Source organism: Amphiura filiformis, chromosome 2 (genome assembly GCF_039555335.1).
Source record: "Amphiura filiformis chromosome 2, Afil_fr2py, whole genome shotgun sequence".
NCBI lineage: Eukaryota > Metazoa > Echinodermata > Ophiuroidea > Amphilepidida > Amphiuridae > Amphiura > Amphiura filiformis.
In genome coordinates this window covers 67,048,732-67,064,571 of record NC_092629.1, presented here as the reverse complement: position 1 = coordinate 67,064,571, position 15,840 = coordinate 67,048,732, and the positions used below count along the sequence as shown (strand labels likewise).

Here is a 15,840-nt window from a genome sequence, read left to right as displayed (position 1 = left end):
CTTTGCTGATACACATGCTATAATCTAATAAACAGTTAGGTCTAGAATATCTTCTTAAATGAATCTTTTAAAATTAAATATTTTCAAGATACATTATCATAACTGGAAATAATAATTTAGAAATTCTTTTTTTTTAAAGTTTTCCAGATCAAGAGCACCTACCTCCCTGAATCTATCAGCTTCAATCTGCAAGGCCATGCGAAACTCATTCTCCAGATCTGAATACTGCTTTGTTAGGGTCTGTATTCTGTGTCAAGGAGACAAAAGCATTATTTATCTTTGTGGATATCACATCATATTTTATAGCTGTCCAATTAGGTACTGACTTATTGATGTAATAGACGAATCCAACTTAACACATTCCTACACCTCAATGGCAGCCATAGCTGGGTCCCCCTTTCCCCCGTTTATCCCTCCTGAAATGTGAAATGATGTGGCCTTGGCGGGGATATTAAACTGCATTCTATCACCCGTGTTACATGTAGACAAAAGACTGATGAAAGTTTACAACACAATACAATTCAACATTGATTTTTAAGTGGATTTAATCCACCTAATTGGGCAGGAGCACTAACAACATCAGTTGGAAGCAGACAGGACCCAGTAATGGCCGACTAAATTCTGACCATGACTTGGCTCGTTGGATTTGTCTATATGTATAGATCAATCACAAAGATCACCTTTCTAGAAATATAACTATAAATAATATATTATACTCTTGCTTTATTCACTCTTTTTCCCTGCTCAGCGACTATTGTAAAGCATGAAAGGTTCATGTGCATGACAATTTTGCAAATTTCGCGAGTGCAGTCGATTCGCAAAATTTTTATACACATTAATATCTTCTTCCTATCGACCTTGAAGGAAATGCACAAATTCACAAAAAAAATTCATTTTGCAGAAACGTGGGTTCTCTCGAAAACGCTTAATAATTTAATGACGCAAGGTTTCTTGGATCTTGGATTTAGATAACTCCATCTATATTAGCCTGCCCTAACAAATGTTGACATTCTGAAACAAGACACCGGACTTGGCAACAGCAATGCAAGACAGGAAGATATGGAAGGCCATCACAGTTCGAGGACACCACTCGACATAGGCAGGTAGGCATCTTTATTATAATGACTATATAGATGTCGACATTACTGAATCTATTGCGGTTTGCGTTTGAAGAGTCCAGTAAGATACTCCACCACAGCTTAAAATACTTTCTTTTGATTACAAAGGACATTTTCAAGTAGCCTGTGTGTGTACTTTATGCCATTGACAAAATATTCTGAAATTCACCCTTAGTCCTGTTCTTCATATGTTATATGGAATGTGCTATATTCCAGTTGAAATTCATACACCCCCTATAGGAGTTACTACCTTAATCTACCACACAGGGAGTGTGAATTTCAAATGGGGTTACGCGAATGGGTGAATCTATTTGAAATCACACCCCCTGTGTAGGAGATTAAGGTAGTATGAACGGCTACGGTGTCATGCTCAGATTTGCTTGAAAATGATACAGAATGTGGGGATGGGTGAGAAAAACTTACCTGCCAATTTTTAATTTTTTCCAAAAGAGCGTTTTTGACTTATTATGTAATTTTTTGTGATTGGAAAACTCCATAGACTTTGCACACGGCAAGTTTTTGGCATGTTGCCAAGTTCTTCAAATCAGCTTAATTTTTTAAAACAAGTAATTTGTTTAAATGTGATTTTCTCTCCTTTATACCCACTGCATAAATCTGGTTTTTAATTCATTTTATTGCAAAAAGGCTACTTAATAAAGGACAGCAATTTTTGTAAAGATATTGGCCTTAACAAAGGAGATATAAAATGGTAATGTTAGTACTTTTTTCGATTTTCTTGACTTTGTCTAGAAACACTAAATTACCTAAATTCTAGAATTTTTTTTGAGCTAACTATAGGTCCAATTTCAACAAACAAGGTGTCATATGAAAGGTAATCAAATTTAGAAAATTCTCTCGCCAGCTTTTTTTAAATAAGTGTTTCTATTTTAAGTTATAGGTGTTTCTAAATTTCCCTAAAATCAAAAATTTAAAAATTATTTTTCTAAAAATTAAACACTTTATCCAAAAAAAAGCTGGCGAGAGAATTTAGATATTAAGCTTATACACCATCCCTGAAAGTTTGGAAACCATAGCACACTCCATGTAGGCAAAAAAATTATAATGTGGAAAAATTTAGGTAATTTTCAAAAAATAAAGAAATACATAAGAAATTGTAAAATTTTTATGAAACTCTAAAAATAGGTGTAGTGAAGACTTATCTTTAGTTTGTTCTAAGTTTTAAATTAATACACAATTCCAATTTGCTATTGTGGCTATTTTGCTGCAAGCTTGATTAGCCGTTCATACTACCTTAAGGTTGTGTCTTCCATTGGGGGTGTTTGGATTTCAACTGAAATAGCCCAATGGTTTATCCAAACAAATCTCACCTTTCTTGATATAACTTATTATCTTGTTTTCCTCGTTCCTTTTCTCTGTCCAGTTCTCTCTGGATGACACTTTGGATCTCGCGACTGTCCAATCTGTACAGATTATCTACTTGATGTCTGAAAGGAACAACAAATGGGTCATGTAATAGTGGATGTTTTTTTGTTCAAAACTATAAGGGAGGGCAATTTGGCGCAGCGGTTATTCCCTTGCCTTGCACCACTGAGGTCCTGGGTTCAACACCCGGCGCGGCCCAAGGACTCACCTGCACTTGGGTTATCCCGATTCCATGCATGTTCTCGCAGGTTTTCTCCGGGACCTCCGGTTTCTCCTGCTTTCAAAAATCGGTGATTAGTTGTTTGGTTATCAAAAACTTCCTTCACCCAATGGAATTTGGGAAGCTGCATAGATAATCGATGGATGTTACAATCTACAATCTAATATACACAAAGCGTTCTTGAACAAGAGAACTAGTACCATGCTTTTTTGACATATTTGTCTTTGTTTAGGATATGAATGTACAGGAGTAAACCTGTACCTTCACCCTAGAGCCCCTTAACATACCTATGTTCCTGCTCCCTATTGGCCAGTAACTCTTGTAATTGTTGTATCTTTCCTTCTTGCTGCTTGCATTGAGTTTTAACTAAATCCAACTCGCGCCCTACAGCAGCAGCTCGCATCTGGTATTCCTGAAGTCTTTTTGTCTATTTAAAAAAAAAAAATTTTAATTGAACTCGAAGTTACACCTTGCCATTTAATGATAACATGATGATATTGATAGTTGAGCCAGCATGATTGTTGTCTGGCAGTAATGCATTAGAACTTACACTAGCTTCCACAGAAGAATGGCACTCTCTTGCTCTGAATGTTGTGTGTGTCCTGTCAATCAGGATTACTGGTCTGTTGTTCTGATTGTGTGGTGCCTTTCATCCGATTGAACCAGCAAATCACACCCCACTGCCATGTTTATGCTGTGTACGTTCAAATTCACCACAGGCAAGAGAGTGCCATTCTTCTCTGGAAGCTAGTGTAGAAGACAATAATGCTAACTAGAAAGTGGCAATTGTCAAAGATATCATTCTCAAAAATTTGACAGAAAAAGTGTCCTAGTGCGAAATGTAGTATATGAGTACAACATTATGTGTTAGCGTACACATCATTAAGACAGGTTACACATTAAAGGATTATCTTGTGATTCTAGCATCCTCTTTGTATCACATTTTTCAGTTGATATCCACGAAAAAAGCTTATGCCTGAAATTTCAGTCGATTCCCGATTTTGCATTTGCCAGTTATACATGGTTATGGGTATTACACTGCTCAATTCGACACTGTGTTGAAATTTCATCAAATTTGACGATATTTTTGGCAAGCGCATGAATATGCAAGAAATATTTGCACATAAACATTTTGTAGGCAGAGGTTTCAAGTGGTATAAAAATATCAACATTTTTTGAGAAAAGTGGGGCATTAGGCTGTGGATCACAAAATGGCTCTTTAAGGCCCAATAAAATAATGGGCTTGTTGCCTTATGTTACCAACCTCATGTGCTTGCTGTTGAAGTCTCTCGGTTTCTATCTTAGTAGCCGTACTCTCCATTGCCTGCATGGCTTTACGCTGATCTTCTTCTGAATTTTTAGATGACTCTAGAGCTTTGGATAAATCTTTGATTTGATCCTGGATACAAACACAAAGATGACAAGATTTGATATTATTTATAATTACAATGTATACACGTATGTTGTTTGTTTGGTGTTAAACCATAAAATAAATCTAATCTAAATTATTCAACATTAGAATGAAGCTTGGGGTCAGCTGGTACCGTTTGATGTGATCTGCTATTTTGCCGTAAGTAACAGGGTAAATAAGGATAGAACAACCTGCTCGCCAAATCAATGAAGTCATCCATTTCAGGCTGCTTGTTGCTGGTTCATTATAAATCAAACCCTGAATTGTTCGCTATGAAATAAGACACTGTACGAAAAACAGTACGAAATATGACTAAATTAGCCAAGATATTTACTCTTTCGTGTGTAGATAGAAAAAGTTGAACAAAATCTGTATTTAAACACATTAAATTTCCATGCGTCCCTCATTTTTGGTACGACTTGCTTAATAAGAGGAAAGCAAGCAGATCATCAAAATCTAGTAGGTAACGTTAAGTGTTGCCAGAGAAAATACACCACTTTGGCAACAGTTGGATTCATTCACCAATGGTGTCTTTTCTACAGCAACAGAACTAATTTACTAGATTTAGGAATGTGCTTGCCTTTAATATTCAGCAATACTATGCTAAATTAATGGTACAGAGTTAAGTCGAATGTGCTAAAATACATACTTCCACTTTTATTTTATATATCCATACATGCTAGAGTAACTACTAACTTCACTCACCAGTTTAGTAATATTTGGTACTATTTATATTAGGTCCCTGCACTTCACAGCGCATTGCTCAGGGTGTAATTTTCAATGAAATGGCAACCCACTATAGCTTGCACTCCGCGATCTATGTTGTTAGCCATTAGTTCTACCTTATGCACAGATGCCAACATTAACATTCAGCAATTAGGGAGGTTTCACACAGACATCAGGGAGGTTTACAGAATTACATGCAACCTAATGGGTACAAAACCTTCCTGAATCAGGGAGGTTTTCAGAATTACATGCAACCTAATGGGTGCAAAACCTTCCAGAATCAGGGAGGTTTTCAGAATTACATGCAACCTAATGGGTGCAAAACCTTCCAGAATCAGGGAGGTTTTCAGAATTACATGCAACCTAATGGGTACAAAACCTTCCTGAATCAGGGAGGTTTTCAGAATTACATGCAACCTAATGGGTGCAAAACCTTCCAGAATCAGGGAGGTTTTCAGAATTACATGCAACCTAATGGGTACAAAACCTTCCAGAATCAGGGAGGTTTTCAGAATTACATGCAACCTAATGGGTGCAAAACCTTCCAGAATCAGGGAGGTTTTCAGAATTACATGCAACCTAATGGGTACAAAACCTTCCAGAATCAGGGAGGTTTACAGAATTACATGCAACCTAATGGGTACAAAACCTTCCTGAATCAGGGAGGTTTTTAGAATTATATGCAACCTAATGGGTACAAAACCTTCCTGAATCAGGGAGGTTTTCAGAATTACATGCAACCTAATGGGTACAAAACCTTCCTGAATCAGGGAGGTTTTCAGAATTACATGCAACCTAATGGGTACAAAACCTTCCTGAATCAGGGAGGTTTTCAGAATTATATGCAACCTAATGGGTACAAAACCTTCCTGAATCAGGGAGGTTATCGCATTTGATTGTAGGAATGTACAAAAAAATTAATTAATTTCAGGGAGCCTCCCTGAGAGTCAGAGAGGGTTGGCATCTCTACATAATGAACTTTCACCAGGCTCCTTGTAGAATCCATACCTTGCATAGTTGAAGCTGTTCATCCAGTCTAGCTTTAGTCTCTTTCTCATTCATCAAGGCATGTTTTAATCTGCTTGTAGCCTGTATTGCAACATCTTGTAGTTCCCTCTCTTCTTGTGCTATGGGAATAACAAAGAATAAGAAAAAAACAAATATACATTGTCTTGTAATCATAGACTAATAATAAATAGATGGTACACCACCTAGCAAAGCAGGGATGCAAGTGTTACTTGCTGCTGCGGAATTCTGCCATTTCGTTTCCTTGTGACACATTTATATTTGTCCCAAACCTTAAAACCGCGCTTTTATTTGTCTCAAATCAAATCCATGTTTCTGCCGTCTAATGAAGATAATACATTGTATGTCCCTCTGCGTTGTTGTATATATGTATGAAATGTATGCATTGCGTGCATTGTAAGTGTATGAGGCTATATGATACACAAACATGGTAGCAGTCACTGTATGTTACACGTACATGTGTATCTACCGTAACCACCCGGGTATAAGCCCACCTTCAGGTATAAGCCCACCCCCTATTTTTCAAAACATTCTAGGAACAAGGATGCACTCGGCTATAAGCCCAGTACTAAATTTTGGCCAAGTTCTTAAATCAAATCAATGCTTTTCTCTCACATTTAACAAAAAATATCAGTTGATAATTAACATTCCACACTTAGAATTTTAAGAAATTGACATAGATGATTACTGGTACATTGGGCATATACAAATGGGTTTGATTTTTCTTATTTCTAAATTCCAAGTACTAGCCCCTCCCCGGTTATAAGCCCACCTACATTTGGGCTTATACCTGAGTGGTTACGGGTATGTTCGCCAAAAGTTGCTGTGGTGATGATGTTGATGGCGGCCAATGCTAGATTGTTAACATGAGCGATCTTTTTGAATCGTTTTACAATCCAAGTCATCGATCTCTACGGAGAATTCTTCTATGCGGAAAAGGAAGGAATATGGCATCTAGGGACCGCAATTTTATTGAACGGGAGACAAATATGGATTCAGCATCGCTCAAAGCAGATCAGAAAGTCCCTTTGGTTAAAAACCTACAGTAGAAGTGGGAATGGCGATTACTACTATAAATTTCCCCATTTTTGATCTGAGGCCACATCCCTGAGAAAAGTCAGGCATCATCTGTTGAGAGCCAATGGTTCCATGTAGTGCGAGAGACGAAAATGCAATTATTTTTTAAGAAACGCAACATCATACATAAGTTAAGTGCAAAATTCCCTGGGACACAACCCAATTAGTAATTTTGCTTGCCAAAACCTGTAAGTTTTACTTACTAATATTTCGTCCATCTCGTCGGAGGACTTCATCAGATGTGAGCATCTGATCCACTTTCCCGGGAAACTGGCATCCGGTTGTGAGTAGTCTTACTTCCAGTCTTCAAAAGTGGGTCAAATATGTGACTTGGGAAATAAGTGCCTACCTCTCTATTCATGGTCTTTGTCCCCCTCTTTCTGATCTCCATCGCTTCTCTAGACTTTCTGACATGTTCCTTGCCACTACTCACAACGGGAAGCCAGATCTGATGAAGTCCTCCGACGAGATGGACGAAATATTAGTAAGTAAAAACTTCCTGGTTTTGGCAAGCAAAATTACTAATTAATTTGATGTACAAACCTGATGAATCTATTCAGTGAAGTTCCTTGGGACACTTGTTCACTTAAGTGCAAAATTCCCTGGGACACTTGTTCATATTTGGCGCACATGGTTAATTAAAACCGTCCATGTGAAGTTCACCATATGAAAACTAGGCCTGTCAAAGATTGTATAGACTCTAACCTATTGGACCCCTCCCATCGCCACCAAGCAATGTTGGAGCAAACATGCTACGCATTTCAAAATTGAGGCGTTGGTATACAACGTTGAATGAGGGGAGCGGGGAGGGTAATTGAACTGTGGAAGTGTCCTAGCAATTTTGTACTTGATTGTAGGTCAGCAGCACATACCTTTGCTCTGCAAATCTTTGACATGGTCTGCCAATCTTATAGCGGCTTGTTCAGCTTTCCATCTTCTCTCTCGTTCACCGTCCAACTCTTGCATTAAGGCCTGTTGCAAACAATTGCAAATTTTGTTACTCTGACTAGTCTGACATAACGTATATGAACAGGGTTCTTTATTTTTCTTCAGAGCAGCGGCAAGGAGCTAAAATGTTGCACTCTTTACAATGTAAATAACATTTGAAACGGTACATCTTATCATACTCATGGGGTATAATCCTGCCATCCTATCGTCTCCAACATCCTAAGCATGGAGTATGGAATTGGGTTTCACTTGCAATACACTGCATTTGGTTGTTGAAACATTTCAGTACATGTAATAGGTATCTTTTAACTGTGCATAAATTGGCAGTAATTTAATACAGTACATCTTTGAAATAGTAAATCAACAAATATGGCTTTTTTTTTTTTTTTTTTTTTTTAATGGTTATAACAGTACCCTATTTCCTATGCATAGTAACAAGGGCAGTGTTCAAGAGGAAGTGAATGTCTTCCATATGTGATGCGATCAAGCAAAATCAGTCATGTAGTAAAAAGCATTTACAACGCTGCATTTTGCAGAAACCCCCATTGAAATTGAACAACCACTTCCAAAGATATGAGCAGTTTCCAAAACAATAGGAACAAAAGGAAATATTTCCTTTGTTTAGCTATATCTCAAAATCAATATTTCCGAGTTCCGATTGATTTTGCTTGATTGCATCACATATCATGATACTATATTATTACATGTTAGTGGCCATCCTCTTAAGGCCAGTGTAATGGGAGAGAACATTGACCTTTTCGAGCATCATTATTTCTGAATTGTATGTCAAAAGTATATAAAACTATACATTTTTGGAAAGGAAATGAGTCAAGGAATCCCATGGTGACGTCAGATTTGTTCAAGAATCTCGAGTTTTTGAAAAAATCACAAAAATTCACTTTTTTACCCCAATTTTTTTGTGACAACTTAGAAAAAAATCCGTTCGGAGTAAAAAAAATTCAGGTAGCTTTTCATGAAGAGACATGAACTTAGGGAAGGTTTTTTTATTTTTTTGAAATTCGTCTCTTTTTTTGAAATATTGAAAAAAACATGTGAAAAAAGCAATTTTGTCACTCTATTAAGCTAAAAATTGAACATAATGGTGTATATTTTTGTTTAAAACAAATATTTTGAAAAAATGAGAAAACCTTCCCTAGACTTTGATGTACTCTAAACGATAGTGCAAAAAGTTTACCTTTTGCTTGCATATTTTTCGAGTTATCTTGTCACAAAAATCGTGCAATATTGTTAAAAGTGAACTCTGAGAAATCGACGTTTTAGTAAAAAAATGCCAAAATTATGCACAAAACGTCCTTATATTTTAAAACGGTAAGCCTTTCACGCTTGTAAAATCTGTATCTGGTGCATGGTCTAAATATGCATCTTTTTGCACCAATAAATCTATAATGTCTGCTTTCAGTGCGCCAAAATTCAAAATAATTAAAAAATCCAAGTGGCATTTTGACTGTAAATTTTTGTTTTGTTTACACCACATTTGCTGGCGTGAACAACAAACCGAATGCGCCTAGACTGCGTTGGACATACGCCAGAGAGTTGCGCCAGCGTCACACGCTAAGCGAATCGCAAGACGTAATCAAAATATTTCGCATTCACGCATTTCTGACTCATTATTTCCCGCCAATTTACTAAGCTGTCTTGAGCCATGTGACTTTTTAGAGTTGAAAAGAGTGAAACAAATCAAGCAAAAATACGAGTAAATATTAGCAAGTTGTATTTTATCAGTTTCAAGTGAAAGAATACATCTTAGTGTTGATAAATATCAAGAAATCTCAAATTCGGGCGTGAACGAATGTGTCTTCCATTACTCTGGCCTTAAAGCCTACCCCAGCTGTAGTTCCACCTTACTGGTTTTCAAAACTGTAGTAATAATTAAAAGCCACACATGCCAGTGAAAAATAAATAAACTTATTACTTACCAATTTTTCAGCATCTTGATCAGCCGTAGTAGGCACAACTCTGCTTGCCTCACGATATCTGGACACATCTGGACCACTTGTAGGAGAACTTGTAGTGGCTCCGTCACTGGATTTCTTTGTTGGCCTAGTAACATTGACTGTTTTGCTGGATTTATCAAGGAGGGTTTTAACAAACAGAGAGTGTGATTATGTCATGCTTGGGACAAGGTTAACTAAAAAATATTATTATGTGACACCGATTTGAAAAATCAAAATTAAAAAAAATCTCTGAAAGTTTTGTATTTTGATCGACACTATATATACTATTATATTATATTATATTATATAGCTTAAAAAATATTTTGAAGTAGCAATTTTTAAGAAATGTAAATTATGAGAAATTTTGATTGATCGTGTAGTCAGTTTTGGCAAAACTTCTTGACACCAAAGTGTTTACCTGGTTTGTTCTTTTAACCTTGCTCTGCTGGGTTTCTGTTGTTTTCTGTTCCCTGGTTTCTTGGTATAGGCACCACCACTTGTTTGTCGACTAGTATGTCTATGTTTCCCAACATTTGGTTCTACATTCTCTTCATCACTTTCTTCTGTCTCATCAGTGTCTAAAGCAAAATTTTAAAAATTAATTATGGGGAAAAGAATAGGCACTCCATGGAATCGAATGTACTTTTCTGATTTGAGTATTTGTTCAAGGACTAAAGCCTATTGTTACATAGTGTTATAATAGCAAGAAAATTGGAGGGGTCTGGCCTAGCCAGACCCTATCATGTTTCAGCACATGCATGGCGACAAGTTACTACATTTTTAACTAGCAAGTCAACGGGCAAGCATGGACAGACAAAGATGGGACAACATGGGCTAACACCATGTACAGATGGGATAAATAACAATACATGACACAATATAAACGCAATAAAGAGTAGCACACACTGAATGAGAACACTTAACTTTCTGACCTGACCGAGATCAGGTCAATATGTTTTGGTATGCCTAACTACGGTTTAGGAAAACGCCATTTTGATGTGATTGTTCACATTATATATAGCTACTGTGGCTGAAAATGTTACCTCTTTTGGCAGCTTTGCTTTTCTTCTTCCCACCATTACCCATCCTTGACTGAGGTGAGGTTGAATCTGATTCTACCACTCCAGCGGTAGTCTGTGAATAAGATATCAAATACAATTTACCACAATAGCAGGGAATGAGTCTTGAAAATAACAGGCATGTTACAAATTGCACTTCTGGAAATGTTAAGGCGGGCTATCAGGTGTGCTATTAAATTGCACTTGGTAAGACTTTTAGGAATTGAGGTGTGCTATACATCGCACTTGGACATGGAATTTAAGGTGTGCGATCGCACTTCACGGCTGTTTGATGTATATATAATTGGCTTCATTATTAACTAAAAGCAAACTATAGATGGCGCTATTTATCCTAAATCATATTTCTTTATTTGCAAGGGTTAGGTGATAAATACCGCCATTAAAACAGCTGGAATAGGTGAAACGAGCAACAAGGACATTTTATAAACATATTTTATCAAACAATAAAAGGAATTATTTGTATTAAAAGCTTGAAAGGGTAATTTCCAGAAACTAAATAGCGCCACCAATTTGGGCATGAATGCATACATTTTATATCAGAAAAAGCTTTAAAAAATACTATAAAAGTGAATCATTTTGTAAAAGATGGGAAATAAAGTTGGGAACGACTCAAAAGCATCTGCATACATTAGCACGATATCACTTTTAGCTGTTTTCGCCTAAAATTTGGTTATACACGATGATTTGTTTGAAAAACTAATAAATGATCCCATCAAACAACCGTGACTTGGGTGCCTTTTTTTGTTTTGGAGTCTTTGTATAACACTGTACTCCACACCCTTTTAAAAACGGTGCATCAAACTAAGCCCATGCGTGGCTTACCTGATGATTGTACAACAAAGCCTTTGTTTCAACATTTTTGGTGAGTTGGTCCAATTCATGGGTGTCTTCCTCAAATTTATTTGAAAATACCAAAATAAATTATTCATTTGTTGCCAGGTTATTGACTTGAGGGAACAGCTGGATACTTGGTATGTAGTTTTCTTTCTTAAGGGCTGGGGTATGAACGTTTGGACAGTATTTATTGTGGGACATTAGAGCACATCAGACATATCGAATTGCATTCTGAATATGAAGAACGTCCTTCTGATATCAAATAATTTTGATTTTTTGAAATTCGCAATGTAATACACATTTTATGGCAAATGATTAAAAATTTCTATTTTTGATATTACTCGAAGTAAACTTTATAAATCTGATGATTTAAACTTAAAGTGTATGTAGGTGGGATGAAAAAGCCGACGATCAATTGAAAATTTTGACCTTTCAGTATTGAAGATATGGATTTTTTCCCCAAAACACAAAAAAAAAAATTAGGTCTTTTGGGGAAAAAAATCCATATCTTCAATATGAAAGGTCAAAATTTTCAATTGATCGTCGGCTTTTCATCCCAGCTACATACACTTTAAGACTATGTCATTAAATTTATAAAATTTACTTCGAGGACTGTTATATCTCCAAAATGTGAAAAATATCAAATTTTAATAATTTGTCATAAAATTTGTATTATATCGTGAATTTCATAAAATGAAAATTATTTGATATCAGAAAGACATTCTTTGTATTCAGAATGCAATTTGATAGGTCTGATGTGCTCTCATGTCCCACAAAAATACTGTCGAAACGCTCAAAACGCTCATTCCAGTTCCCTTAATGACCATTATTGCCATATCAAATTCGGCATCTTAATACTTTCTTCAGCTCATTATAGACAAGACTCAAAACATTGTGGATTGATTAATATAGAATGGTATAAACAGTTGGCTACAGTACCTATATGCACTTGGCATAATGTGTCAATGAATTCATCTGGATTCAAACATTTACTTAGCAGATGTACAACTCAAAAGACTTATTTAAAACCTATACTACTACATGATATCGTCTCTCTAGTATATCTGCTAACTGTTACTCCAGGTGTTCCAACCTTCTCTCATGGTCTATACTAGGTGTTGTTGATTGCTTCATCATTGTGACATGATTTCGTTTCTCTAGTATATATATATCTGCTAACTGTTGCTCTGGCTGTTCCAGCCTTCTCTCATGATATATGCTAGGTGTTGATTGATTCATCACTGTGCCATTAACATCAGGAGCTAGATGATTAGCCTACGATGTACAACTCACAAGACTTGCCTACCTGATTTTGTCTCTCTAGTATATCAGCCAATTGTTGCTTACCTGATTTCGTCTCTCTAGTATATCAGCCAATTGTTGCTTACCTGATTTCGTCTCTCTAGTATATCAGCCAATTGTTGCTTACCTGATTTTGTCTCTCTAGTATATCAGCCAATTGTTGCTTACCTGATTTCGTCTCTCTAGTATATCAGCCAATTGTTGCTTACCTGATTTCGTCTCTCTAGTATATCAGCCAATTGTTGCTTACCTGATTTCGTCTCTCTAGTATATCAGCCAATTGTTGCTTACCTGATTTCGTCTCTCTAGTATATCAGCCAATTGTTGCTTACCTGATTTTGTCTCTCTAGTATATCAGCCAATTGTTGCTTACCTGATTTTGTCTCTCTAGTATATCAGCCAATTGTTGCTTACCTGATTTTGTCTCTCTAGTATATCAGCCAATTGTTGCTTACCTGATTTTGTCTCTCTAGTATATCAGCCAATTGTTGCTTACCTGATTTCGTCTCTCTAGTATATCAGCCAATTGTTGCTTACCTGATTTCGTCTCTCTAGTATATCAGCCAATTGTTGCTTACCTGATTTCGTCTCTCTAGTATATCAGCCAATTGTTGCTTACCTGATTTCTTCTCTCTAGTATATCAGCCAATTGTTGCTTACCTGATTTCGTCTCTCTAGTATATCAGCCAATTGTTGCTTACCTGATTTCGTCTCTCTAGTATATCAGCCAATTGTTGCTTACCTGATTTCGTCTCTCTAATTGTTGCTTATATTTTGTCTCTCTAGTATATCAGCCAATTGTTGCTTACCTGATTTCGTCTCTCTAGTATATCAGCCAATTGTTGCTTACCTGATTTCGTCTCTCTAGTATATCAGCCAATTGTTGCTTACCTGATTGCTCTCTAGTATATCAGCCAATTGTTGCTTACCTGATTTCGTCTCTCTAGTATATCAGCCAATTGTTGCTTACCTGATTTCGTCTCTCTAGTATATCAGCCAATTGTTGCTTACCTGATTTCGTCTCTCTAGTATATCAGCCAATTGTTGCTTACCTGATTTTATCTCTCTAGTATATCAGCCAATTGTTGCTTACCTGATTTCGCTCTCTAGTATATCAGCCAATTGTTGCTTACCTGATTTCGCTCTCTAGTATATCAGCCAATTGTTGCTTACCTGATTTTGTCTCTCTAGTATATCAGCCAATTGTTGCTTACCTGATTTCTCTCTAGTATATCAGCCAATTGTTGCTTACCTGATTTCGTCTCTCTAGTATATCAGCCAATTGTTGCTCCAGCTGTTCCAGCCTTCTCTCATGGTTTACGTTAGGCGTGGATTGCTTCATCATTGCGACATGAATATCAGGAGCCAGGTGACCAGTCTGCAACGTATACAAAAGAAAAGTACTTGGTTGAAATGGGCATTAGGCCAGAATTTTCGGCAGTTCTGAAGATGTATCTGGAGTACCCCATCGCATTAACAAAACGGTATCATCAGCATTCTGGCAAGTAATTGGGTCAGTTTAAAATCCAACAAATACAATGTAGCCTTGTCTAGTCTTGTTTGGTTGCATTGAGTATCCTCAGATAAACTGTATCTTTAGTCAGTGGGTATGGTTTAGCTTAAAGGATGAATTTCATTGGTTTGTGATTTAATACTGCGTGATATTGGGCTACTCCATTTCAAACCCACACTACCTCTGTGGAAGATTTTGGAAATATCTTCCACAGGCTGAGTATGAATTTCAAATGGAATGAACACATTAGGCAGCTCCATTTGAAACTCACCGTCCCACTGTGGAAGAAGAAGGTTGAATCTTTCTCAGAGGGTATAAAAAATTCTTATGGAACTGTCCAATGTGTTCATTTCATTTGAAAATTATACTCCCCCTGTGGAAGATATTTCCAAAATCTTTCACAGGAGTAGTGCGGTTTTTAAATAGAATAGCCCATTTTTGTGGAATTTATTTTTCATGATTTGAACTGTTCAGATCAATTTTATGGTTTTTAAATTCAGGCTTTTAAATTCGCAGTTCTGAAATTAACTGCGAAAATAAAAATCTTGCTAAAATAGTAGGTGGTGAAATCAACTTCTGCTTGGTGGTTATACAATTTGTATACCCATCATTTATCAATGTAAAATCTTGAACAAAAGAAGTTTGATAAATTAACAGATAAGAAAAATAATATGAAGAATTCAAGTACAGATTTTGGTGAACTACCAACATATCCTACAACCGTATTTCCTTGAATAGTCGCCCCCACCACTTTTTTCAACCAAGATGTTTAAAAAATTCTGATATTTCCATGCTATCTTGTGTAAAGCTTAAGTTGTACACATGGTCGATAATGGCATTGATAATTGGGAAAAATTAGGTCGGAAGTGAACCTGAAGTCAGTGTTCCTAAGTTCATAGTTTGTCATTTCAGCGTGAGTTTCAAGCTTCTAATGATTTTAATGGGAATTATCGTTCTAAAGTGACCTCTAATAAACGCCCCCCTGGAAAATGCAACGCTCGGGCGACTATACGAGGAAATACGGTAAGTTGACAAGTGGACAACCAGCTTATTTTTATTTGGAATTCTGAATATCAGTGTTCCCTCTAAGGAATTTGCATCTGGACCAATTGAGCAATTTGAAGAGTATTTTGGCCCAGTGACCAAATTCAAATGAGGTCATCTGCTTTTAGACTGCCTCCACGAGTGAGTGCAGCTAGCCTCACGCTGCGCTATAGTTCGCACATATAAAATCAGAATTTTTGTCAG

At 36.6% G+C, this 15,840-nt stretch overlaps 1 protein-coding gene across 1 annotated transcript in view; it reads right to left on the bottom strand.

Moving 5' to 3' along the window:
- Positions 1–15,840, bottom strand: part of LOC140146544 (leucine-rich repeat and coiled-coil domain-containing protein 1-like) — a 58,707-nt gene that overhangs the window by 33,973 nt on the left and 8,894 nt on the right. Inside the window, exons 8-17 of the mRNA XM_072168420.1 lie at positions 14,332–14,457; positions 10,908–10,998; positions 10,283–10,442; positions 9,847–9,991; positions 7,834–7,933; positions 5,867–5,985; positions 3,986–4,120; positions 3,009–3,148; positions 2,447–2,563; positions 163–247 (exon numbers count right to left, since the gene is read on the bottom strand). Coding sequence (XP_072024521.1) covers positions 163–247; positions 2,447–2,563; positions 3,009–3,148; positions 3,986–4,120; positions 5,867–5,985; positions 7,834–7,933; positions 9,847–9,991; positions 10,283–10,442; positions 10,908–10,998; positions 14,332–14,457 — 1,218 coding nt within the window. The remainder of the gene's footprint in view (positions 1–162; positions 248–2,446; positions 2,564–3,008; positions 3,149–3,985; positions 4,121–5,866; positions 5,986–7,833; positions 7,934–9,846; positions 9,992–10,282; positions 10,443–10,907; positions 10,999–14,331; positions 14,458–15,840) is intronic.